A 12,288-nucleotide genomic window follows, 5' to 3' on the forward strand; every position below is an offset into this window, starting at 1 on the left:
AAAGCCAAGGATAGAATTCTGGGGCCTATCCAAGTATGGAGGGTGAGAAGAGAAAGGAGAAGCTGTTGAGGAAGCAGCCAGAGAGATTGGAACAGTGTATAAATGTCACAAGGAGGAAACAGTACTAATCTTATCTCAATGAGATAGTAAACTTATGGAGGAGAGGGATCTTAAGCTTTTCTTTTATCCCATGTAGTGCCTAGCATCATTCTGGACAGGTACTGGGAGTTCAATAAATACTTGTCAATTGATACAGTCAGTACAATTCTTTTTCTGTGCCTCCCTGAATCTCTCCCTGGCTAGCTATCATTTCTGAACCTTTTTTCCCCAAACAACTCATTTCCAGCTGTTTGGAGAGCAGAGACTATCATTATTGGGATAATATGGTATTCTTTCACATAAGTCATTAGACAAAGCAATCTTCTACTGACAGCTGAGTCATTTCAGAGCAGAAATGGTAATGAAAAATGAGAAAAAAAGAAGAAAAACCAGTACTTACTGTAATCTTCGATCTCAATACTTTTGTATTCAATTTTAGGCATCTGTCGGTCACTAATCGTCTTCTGTACGTGGGCATTTACTTCTAGCTCAAAGATTTCTGAAAGACAGAGGAAACAATGACAGATAGAAACCCACTGAAACTGCTTCCTATGGGAAGCCCACCTTCCACTTACAAGATCACAGATGTAGAGCTATCAGGTACCTCAGAGATCATTTAGTTCAACCATTTCATTTTAGAGATGTAGAAACAAAGATCCAGAGAGGTTAAGGAACGTGAGTCATACTGGTAGCAAGGAACAGATTCAGCATTCAAACATAGGTCTCCTGATTCCCAATCAAGTCACCTTTCTTCCATATGACATCCATTCTGTGTTTACTTAGTCACATAACTATCAAAACGGCTAATTTTGCTTCTCTTGTCCACTACACTTACTATGGATAATGACCATCATAAACTTGGGAGAGGAAGAAGCCTGGAATGTCAATTATTCCCCAGGAAAAATTCATTTAAATTTCTCAATTTAACTGCCCAGAAACTTATTTGATACCTCACTGGTTTTACTGATTCACTTGTCCCTCTTGTTCATTTTAGGGCCTTGAGAGTAAGACTTGAAGTGGACTGGGATGAGCAGCCTGTTTTATCTTAGCCTGTCTCAAGTCTTACCCTGAAAAAGGACCCTAAAAAGTCAAACACTCCACTTCTTTTCAGGAAGACCTGAAATAATTCCATTACCTTTTGACAATGGCCAATATTAAACATGTTCTTAAAACTAAGTACTCTAAACTTTCCCATGTCTATTTCTGCAACTGGACTAATGTATCAACCACTGTACTTTCTTATATCTTTAATTGAAATGATGCTCAAACTATCTCACTTCATCCTTCTGGTTGGTGGGTCCCTGCTCACATTTTAACTGGGGAGAACCAAAAAACCAAACCAAAATACACCAAGTCAAGCAACTCCTCCATTTGTCAAATCAGTTTGAAACAGCTCAGCTTCAGGAATGCTTTAAAGGGTGGATCATCCATCACAGGCAACGTATGGGCCATTAAATCATCCTCTGACAGGTATTCTCTCAAAAAGCAACACAATCACCACATGAGCACATGTGGGGAGTTATTCCTTCCTGCATGAAGTCCCCAGAAAGTTAAACTTCCCATTATAATAAAGGAACACTTTTCATCTGTGAAGGTGATAATACAGCTCACTGAGGTCACCCACAAATCCTTACCGTCACTTAGCAGTTTGTGAAACCAGGGTGGATAATGGTGCTCTTATCTATATAATACCTGCATGATGGACTATGTGGTGAAAAATTCAATTAGTCAACTGGTGGTGTATCCTACCATCAACGGCTCCTCCAGCCTTTGCCATAGGTTTGCCCTGCATGTATCTAATCAACCCTTATCAACTTCCTCATGTAGCTGGTACTAAACTGGTACTCATACAAGTTCTATCATGCTACTCTCCTTCTCAAAAACCTTCTATGACTCCCTGTTTCCTCAAGGACAGAATTCAAACATCTCTGACATTTAAAGCCTTTCGCAAATTGGTTCCAACTAACATTTCCAGGCTATATGAACACTATCCTATCCCCCACTTTCCTCCCTATGTGGTATAGTCTAACCTCACTACTTTCTGTTCTTTATATAGGATATTCCAACACCCAACTGAGGTAGTTCTTCATGCCTCTCTAACTCAAATGGTACTTCCTAACATTTGATCTACCTAAAAGATAATAACTTGACCAAATTAATTCACATATATTAATTTTAACATATTTTCCAAGACAGGATGTAAATTTCTGCCTACCAAGGAGCTGATATGAACAATGCATATTTTTGTGTGAATGAGTTTAAATTGGGAGGGGGTTCCACTCTCTGGGATGGTGTTTGCCAAAATATAAAAAAACAGTAATTAACAATGGCTGCTATTACTGGGAGGAGCAAAAACAGAACTTTCAACAGTTGTCAAAGCAGGCCCAATGAAATCATTGCAGCAAAGTGAAGTTCATCTCTCAAGGAAGGTTTTGTTAGCTATAGTGTCCTCACACCAAGCTCCACTCACTCTCTGTACATTTTCACTTCTTCATCATTCAGACTCCCCCCACCCCCATTAGACTATAAGCTCTTTGAAAGTAGGGATTACCTTGTTTTTAGTTGTATACCTAGTGATTTTCCCATTTTTGTTGTTCAGTTTTGTTAAATTCTTTATGAACCCCCTTTTTGGGCTTTCTTGGCAAAGATACTGGAGTAGTTTGCCATTTCCTTCTCCAGCTCATTTTACAGATGAGGAAACTGAGGCAGACAGGGTACGTGACTTGCCCAGGGTCACATAGCTTGTATGTGTCTGAGGCCAGATTTGAATTTAGGATAGATGAGTCTTACTGGTTCCAGGCCTGGTGTTCTAAGTACCACCTAGCTGCCCCATGCTCTGTTTCTCTGTGGGATTTTTTGCGTCTTTGAGAATATATCCCTTTTGGTATCTTTGCCTTTCTGTCCACCTCTGAGTTTATTTGCATCTGCCTTTCTCCTGTCTCTTTCTTTCTGTTTTTTTTCTGATTTTTTTTTTTTTTTTGCTCTCATGTTCTTCTGTGTTCCTTACACTCTGATCCTGGCTTGTGCAATCACTACCATCTTAATGCTAAGGCACCAAAATGCAAGGTTGTTCCTCACTGCTAGGTCTGTCTACTTCTTCCCTCTCTTTTAAATAAAATGTTATTAATTCCTTTATTTTTTTAAATATCACATTCATTGTTGAGTTAAGAGGGCCCCTTCCCCAACCAAACTGAGCCTTTCTTTGGTAATAAATAAAAACAACTGAGCAAGAACGCAGGATACAGGGACTGCATTTTACACACACACAACTCTCTTTTCTCATAATCCCTTACCTCTCTCCTATAAGGAAGGAGGTATGTTTCATTGTGTGTTTTCCAGGAACATCTGTTTTCTCTTTACTAAGAACTGAACTTCTTTTTAGTGATCTTTTAATTTTCCTTACTATAGTCATTAGACGTGTATATGTATATCATATGTATATGTGCGTATGCATGTGTATATATGTGTGTATGTATACATGTATATGTATATATTTATATATATACACACACATTCATACATATATTTCTCCGTATCACTCTGCATCAGTTTATACAATTCTCTTGTTCCTGTGAATTCCTCATACTTCTCATTGTACGACAATATCTCATTATATGCTTGTGCTATAATATTTTTCATTTATTTCACAATCAGTGATAGTGGAGGGAGAGCAGGGAGAGTAGGGGCGTAAGCATTTATTAAGCTTTTATATGCCAGGCACTAACTTTGCCATGCACTTTTTACAAATTCTATCTCATTTAATCTTTACATCAACCCTGGGAGGCAGGTGCTAGTATTATCCCACTTTTACAGATGAGGAAACTGAGGCTGAGAGAGGTTAAGGGAAATGGCCGGGGTCACACAGCTAGTAAGTGTCTGAAGTCACATTTGAACACAGATCTTTCCCACTGCAGTCCCAATGTTCTATCCATGGTGCCCCCTAGTGGCCCATAATTGGCATTCCTTTCTTTTCTAGTTATCACAGAGAATGCTTGTTCTCAATACTTTGGTCAGCCTTAGCAGCTTGCTGACTCCTGGGACTGGTAGTGTTGAAGAGGGTCTTAGAAATAAATCTAGTCCAAGTCTTTCCTCTTAGTGACCAGGAAAATGAGTCACAGGGAGGTTGACTTGCTCAAAGTCAGCCAATTAATAAGGGACTCCTTTCATCTTCATAACTGGCAAGAAGTGAAAATATGCCCAGGTTTGGACTTAGTCAGAAGACCAATTTAATGCCAGAGTCAGCTTTTGCCCTCCATTCATCTACTGTCATTCTGGGACAGGCACACGGCTTTCTGTTCCGGTATTCCAGCTAGCCTTCAGCTTGTATCAGTCAGACTAAGACCAGCTATCTTTTTTTCTCATCTCAGAGTTTCTGGGAATGTATTTCTAGTTCAAGGGCATTTTTAAAAAGTTTGTAGGGATAGGCGTTTTGGTTCACACCTTTTGGAAACATGGCAAATTCTCATCTTTAATGGAACAGCCATCATGATGTGAAAAGTGTGAATTTAAAAGTCAGGAGATCTAGGTTCTAATTCTGGCTTCTGTGATAAATCCTTTTGTGACCTTGGATGAGTCCATTACCCTCCCCAGGCCTCAGTTTTAAAGTAAGAATAATAATACCTAACTAATTTTCCTCACAGGTTTGTGATTGTCAATTGGGATAATGGCGGCCAAAGTGTTCGGAACATATGACGTGCTCTAACAATGCAAAGCAGCATCGTCAGGGCACCATCAGGTCTGAGGGGCTTGAAGAATGAATAGATAGCTCTGGACGGTGCCTCAGAGACTTCTCCCGGATCTGTTTGAGGTTTTCTCTATGTCTCTTTGCATTTCTGTACCAGTCTTTGTTCCAGATCTCTACCACAAGGCCAAACAGTGATGAATTCTTAATGAAAGGGCCGATGGCAGCCTTTATGATGATGACATCATAAGTACCAAATAGAAGAATGATTTTTTTAAGCCCTGCCAGAGAGACAGCAGCAGGATTTGGGTCTCCTGACCCCTAGGTGGATGTTCTGTACGTTCCCTTAGGCAAAAATACATGGTGTAGTGGATCAACAGCTAGCCTCTGAGTCAGAAAGACCCATACTGGAAATAAAACCATTTTACTTAGGTCACTCAAGCTCTCAGTGCTCCGGGCACCTCTAAAATCATTCCCAAGAAAATACCAACTCATCTGCATCAGTAGAAGTTCCTTAAGGGGACTTCCTCCTACACAGATGAAATGCCAGGCTTGTCCCCTCCAACGCTCACCTCCTCCAATCTATAGATCAAGTCTCACAACAGGTAAAATCTCAAACAGTACGCACACTCAATACAGTGAATGACTGTTAGCATTATATAGAGGAGAAATTGGCTGTCCTGGATTATTCATTGAAGTCAATGTAACCAAATCAGCAAAGCCCTTTTCCTTTGGAAACAGGGAGGAGCTTTAGACCAAAGACTTTGCTGATATTGATTACAGAGTGATTTTGCCCACGTGAATACAACACCAATAAGATCTCTGTCTAACAAAGAAGCCTCTCCCCAGACTGTCTTATTTCAGTTCATATTCCCAGACTTTTCAAGGTTCATCTAGTCTAACTTCCACCTGAGAAAACTGAAGCTTAGAGGAGTAAAGTCAGTCCATCAAGGTCACATTGCTGGTTAGTGGCAGAGTTAGGACTGGACAGGTTTACAGAGTGAAGTGGAAAGTCTGGGAGTTAGAGCATCTTGAGTGAACTCCATACTCTGCTACTCATTACCTAACATCTCTGGTATTTGGTTTCTTCATTTCTAAAAAGAGGGACATGGAGTAGATGATAGTGTAAGAAGGCCTATCTTTATTGTCAGAAGATCAGGTTTCAAAACCTCTCCTTGATGGGGCAAGTTACTGACCTCTCTGGGCCTCAGTTTCCTTATCTATGAAAAGAGTATCTAGAAAAAAAAGATAGTGATTTAAAAAATGGAAGTCACCTTTTAATGTAACAGCTAGGTGGCACAATGGATAGAATATTAACCCTGGAATCAGGAGGATCTGAGTTCAAATCTCGGCCTCAGACACTAGCTGTGTGGTCCCGGGCAAGTCATTTAACCTTGTTTGTCTCAGTTCCCTCATCTGGAAAATGAGCTAGAGAAGGAAATGGCAAACCACTCCAGGATCTCTATCAAGAACATCCCAAATGGGGTCACAAAGAGTCAGATATGACTAATCCACCAAAAAAAAAAAAAAAAAGGCAAATCAGTTGGAGTAGATTAGGTATACAACATATAGAAGCAGATAAACATAGTGACTCAATGTTCTATAAATTCAAAGAACCCAACCACTGAGGTGTGTGTTCATCCTTCATTGCTGAAGAAGACCATGCCATCATTGCAATAATCACATAACTTACACTTGACTTTGTTTTGAGTCAGGGAGGGCTGTGCAGGTCACCAGCCTCACTTCTCCTCCAGAGCCATCTGAATCCAGTGACCAGATATTCATCAGCATGACTGGAGATGACCCAGGATGAAGCAGTTGGGGTTAAGTGACTTGCCCAAGGTCACACAACTAGTGAAGGTCAATTGTCTGAGGTGAGATTTGAACTCAGGTCCTCCTGACTCCTGCACTGGTAATTTATCCACTGTACCACCTAGCCACCCCACCACTGGAGTACGTGACGAACAAACAAATGATAACAGTAACAAACCCTGCTAAGAAAACTGGAAAGCGCTCTGTAAGAAACTAGGTTTACATTAATATCTTGCATCCTGTACATAAGTGCCATGTAGATACAGGATCTAGATATAACAGGCTATACCCCAAATAAATCAGCACAGAATGGAAGGAGATGCCCATTGTAACTATGAATAGGGGAAGTTCTTGAACTAAAAAAGTGACTGAATCACAGGAGATAAAATGGATAAATCTGATTACGTAAAGTTGAAAAGGTTTAGCACAAACAAAATCAATGTAATTAAATTTAGAAGGAAAAGTTAACGAAGAAAAAAATCTCTTCAGCAATTTTCTCTGCTATCTAATATAATAATATAATATCAAATCTTCAAGAACAAGAACCACTCTCTCAACAGATAGTAAAAATACAAAGAGACAGTAATCAAGGGAAAAAGTATAAGAAATCACCAGGTCTCTCAAAAATACACCAAATCATTCAAGAGAAATGCAAATTAAAGCTCTGTGGTTCTACTTCACATTCATTAGATTGGTAAAGATGACAAAATAGGAGAATGAGAGACAGGAAGACTGATGGAAAGCTGGTGGATCTATAAAATAATCCACAGTCATTCTAGAAAACAATTTGGTATTATGCTCCCCCAATCACTACACTTGAATCTGTGATTTGCACCAATTGCCCCGTGTCCCAGAGAGTTAAAAGAAAGAAGGAAATATTCGTAGCAGCACTTTAGGTTGTAGAAAACTAGAAATTAAGAGAGTCCTTTAGGGGAATGGTTGAAGAAACGATAGCGTATAAATTTAATAGACTATTATTGTGCTGTAAGAAATGATGGAAGGTGGGGATTTAAAGAATCTAGGGAAGAATGATTCAAACTGATGCAGAGTGAAGTGAGCGGAGCCTGTAGAACAATTTATATAATGATAACAACATTGTAAAGAAAACTATCTTTGAAAGATTTAAGAACAATGATCATTGACTCCAACTATGACTGCAGAAGGATGAGACTTACCTCTCTCTTAACATAGAGGTGATGTCTTAGAGGTAGAGAATAAGACATGTATTTTCAGACACTGTCAATGTGTGATTTGTGGTGCGACTATGTTTATTTGTCACAAGGGTGGGATTAAAAAATTAGAAGGGTTTTGTGTTTACAAGCATTAGTTATAGTCATATAAAAAAGAAAGAAAAGCATGTTGCTGTAGTACTTAACTGCACAAAAGAAGTTCAGAGGGAAACATGTATAAGGAGGACCGCTTCGAAACTACTGAATTTATTACATGCTGAAAAACACAAGCTGTGTGAGATGGAAATCCATAGCTCCACATATAATCTTTTTTGTTATCCATTTATAAAAGTGCTAATGTTACTGTTTGTCAAGTTAAAAAATAGAAAATTAAAATTAAAAAATGAGGGAGCTGAACTCTTGCCTCTGAGGTTTCTTCTAGCTCCGGATTTATGATCCTACAATCTCTCAGTTTTTTTGATAGCTCTAAAATCCTAGCCTGAGTTTCGATATGACAAGCACAACAGGGCGGTTATAATAATCCCAACAGAATCTGACTTAAATGTGTTTTTAATGAATATATATTTTTATGTTGCTGGCAGGCCTTTCTAGAAAGAATTAGACACAAAAATCCTAAATGGAGTTCCTGAAGACACAGAAACACTAAATGGAGTTCTTGAAGGTAAAATTCTACACTGAAGGTTTACTTTTGTTTAGGTTCCTTATTAAGTTAGGCCTGCCTGGAGTGAATGAGAATACAGGCATGTCTTCAAAACATTCCCACTACCAATTACAACAGTCTATAAATCTGACTTTACGTGGCTATGCATAGGGTTATAATCGCTCACTAGGTATTCAACATGGCCTTGAATAGCTGACTCGTCTCTATTGAAATCCTCCCCTTCACAAGAAGCACTACAAGCAACAGACTATTAAATGTAGTTAAATATTAGGCTTCTCCTTTAATGATTGCCCACACAACTGGTTTTATCAGCAGAGAGCGGGCTGTCACACAGGGGAGTTGAGTTAAGCCACTTTATTTGTCCCCTTAATTGCATCCAAAGAAGGCAGGAGCATAGCTGAGGAAATAAGAAAAGATTGGTGTATTCCCTGAACAGCTCTTCCTTTGGTTTTTAGGACCACGGGGACCTCCAGTCTGCATCAGACAAATGACTACTCCTTAATTAAATGTGAGCCCCCTCTAATATTTGATGCAATTAGCCATGATCAGATTTGGGCACAGTGAGAACGCAGAGACAAATACCTGCTAGAGGGAAATGCCTCCATCTCGGGCAACCAATGTGTCCTAGGTAACTTGGATCACTAGTACCAAGGCATTCTTCACATCTATTGCTATCAGTCAGAGGAATAAAGGGGTATGGTGTATTAGAAGGAGAAATAGATTTGGAGTCAGAGCTGGCTTTGAATTCAGGGCTCTGCGATTTATTGCCTATGCTAGTTTGGCAATAACCGTAACCATTCTCTGCCTCATTTTCCCCATCTGTAACATGAACACGGTGAAAAGTCAATAAGGACTTGCAGATTTATTGATGAGGTGATGCGTGTACAAACACACACACACACATATACACACAAATGTTTCCAATAGGGCAAGTCCATGGTATGTTCAGTATGATGCTGATTAGTTGTTTGTTTGTTTGTTTTTGGAGAGGAGAGGAGAATGGTCCATGGCACTAAACAAAGTCCAATGTAACCCTTGTAAAAAAAAAAAAAAAAGCTATCAGGAGTAAAAACAAATAAGAGACCAGCATTTATTTCTTAAGAAGAGATAGGTGTAGACCCTAAGATTTCTTCACACTTCACAATGAGCCTTTGACAATTCTTTATTTTGTTCTTTAAAAAGCAAATACAATTATATCCTGAAAACACCATCTGCTAAGTTTATAAAATGTGGCACACGATGCAACATTTCCGATGTGTTCTGACCAGGGCAGAGTACAGTGAAACAATCACCTTCTCATTTTGACTGGAATGATTCCACTGTTAGAGATTAAGACGAACTTTTTCATTATCATTGCCACTAACTACTGCTGCTACTTATGCTATCACTGCTATGTCTCTACCACAGCTCACTGTTGAGCTTATAGTCTTCCTCAGTGGTTTTTTTCCCCATACAAACTATTATTTAGACATATCCGCTTCATTCTGTTCTTGTGGAGTTGATAAATTAAACCTAAATGTAAGATTATATTTGTCTTTATTAAGTCTATATATTTAACTATAAATATATAGTCCTAGGTAGTCACTTGTCTGCTGAATATCTCTTAAAGATTCTATAAGCATATCACACAACATATTTGAAACCAAACTGATTACCTCTTCCTCCCAAATCCCCCAAACCATCCCTACTGCAAATACCCTTATTTTTACTGAGGGAAACACTATTATCCTGTTATTTGGGTTTGCAGTTTTGGAGTCAACTTTGCCTTCCATCCCTCTTCCTTACCTCCCCTTTTCCAATCTTTTGAATTCTGCTTTTACGGTATTTTTTATATCCTTCCCCTTCTATCACTTACAAACTCACATCCCTAGTTCTGGTCCTTATTACCTCTCATTGGAACAACTGCAACAGCCTCTTAAGTGGCGCTATTACTTCCAGTCTCTCCCATCTTTAATTTACCTTCTACCTAGCTCCCAAATGAGAATTCAGAGGCAGAGGTCCGATCACGTCACCTTCTTACTCCAATACCTTTAGTTATTTCCCATTGTTTCTAGGATAAAATATATTTTCCTCAGTCTGATTATGAAGGCCCTCTATAATCTGGCTTCAACCTTATTTCACACTGTTCCTCTTCAGACACTCATTGTCTTGGGCAAACTGGACTACCAATGGTATCCTGAACTCCATGATCTATCTTACATCTTTGTGCCTTCAGCCATCCACCATGACTGGTACACATTGTCACTTTATCTCTCCCTCTCATAATCTTTGTTTTCTTCAACTCTCAGCTCAGATAACACCTCCTCCATGAAGACTTTCCTGGTCTTAATTGTTAGTACTTGATCCACCCTCAAATCACCTGAGAGTTCACATATTCGTGTACATGTTGACTCCCCTTGTGGAACTGCAACTTGGAGGCAGTTTTTGTTTTGATATTCTTAGTACCCATCATAGTGCTTTGGATACAATAGGCACTTAGAGAATATTCATTGAATTCAGTGTAATTAAATTTCATTTTTTATTAGATTTGACCTACTGTTCTAGACTTTTAAGACCTTTAGGAATCCAGAATCTGTCATTCAACATATGAACCACCTCCTTCTTCTGGCTATTTCTAGCACAGAAGAGAACATGGCCACTTACATTTTCTCCACATCTTTTCATTGTGCTTTGGTTCCGATGCACTGTTTGAGTCTTCTAGGGTAACAGTGTGCTATGACTGGGGTCCTTCAAAGCACGGCATGATTTTATAAATGTGGCCTAGCTTACTGTTTGCCTCTCGTTCATTTTTGCCTAGCTTCCTACCTGTTTGAAATATCCATCTAAGGTATAAATACTGGCAGACTACTAACTCACTGGGCTTCCCATCAACTGGCTGTCACAATGGAGTCAATACAAGGCAAGTTAGCACAATTATTATTATTTCCCTTTGAGAGGTCAATAATTCAGTCAATAAGCAATTGTAAAACGTCTGTTCTGTGACAGGCACTAAGTACTGGCAAAAGAGAAAAGACAAAGAAAGGAAAAAGACAGTTTCTGCCCTTGAGGAACTTACAACCTGCAGACTCAGAGATTTAAAGTATCTTATCTGGAGGCAAAATCAGGACTCAATTCTAAGTCTTCTGACTCCAAAGTCTAGCACCCCATCCACTCTGCCAAGGAGACCCTATTTCTTGTTGTGGACTAAAAAAAAAAAAAAAGAGGCAACTAGACAACACAGTAATTTTGAGATTCATGAATAAGCTTCCAGGAGAGTCCCTGTCATGGGACATATTACCTTGTAACTCAGAGGCCCTCTCTGTTTTCTTCAGAGGAGAGAGGTAGTATATTATAGATCAGGCGATAATGAAATCTCATTCATACTTTGGTATTCATATTTTCATTCTTTCATATTCTTTTATATTTTCATTACAGACAGAAATACACAAACAGCAGGCTTGTGGAATACGTGGATTGAATACATAGGCATTTTATGATTATGCTTTAGTCTCAACCATAATTACATTCTTAAGGAACCAGCTTTTCAATAATTCAGAATCACATCTGTGGACACCCTGCAGGCTCTGTTTATAGACAAGATTTTCTAGAGGGGGAAATATATACATATATATTATATATTTGTGTGTATATGTATATATATATATGTCACCATTATATATTTATATATGTAATAGAATATTCTTGGAGTTGCTTTGGAGTACAGAAGGCACAGATGAGTAAAAGAAAGGATGAGAAGAGTTAGAAAAGTAATTTCAAATCTGTAGTCCTGAAATAAGAAAAAAGTGATTGCCCTTTCTTCATATCCAGAGCTTTTTTCCATTCAGGGCCTCTGTTGATACAGAAAT

General features: G+C 38.8%; 1 protein-coding gene across 3 annotated transcripts in view; it reads right to left on the reverse strand.

Moving 5' to 3' along the window:
- The window catches only part of DPP6 (dipeptidyl peptidase like 6), a 1,325,443-nt gene that overhangs the window by 40,413 nt on the left and 1,272,742 nt on the right, over window positions 1-12,288 (reverse strand). For all 3 annotated transcript variants that reach the window (XM_072652136.1, XM_072652135.1, XM_072652137.1), the window contains exon 18: window positions 500-598. In XM_072652136.1, the coding sequence (XP_072508237.1) occupies window positions 500-598 (99 nt within the window). The remainder of the gene's footprint in view (window positions 1-499; window positions 599-12,288) is intronic.

Source organism: Notamacropus eugenii, chromosome 3 (genome assembly GCF_028372415.1).
Source record: "Notamacropus eugenii isolate mMacEug1 chromosome 3, mMacEug1.pri_v2, whole genome shotgun sequence".
Taxonomy (NCBI): Eukaryota; Metazoa; Chordata; class Mammalia; order Diprotodontia; family Macropodidae; genus Notamacropus; species Notamacropus eugenii.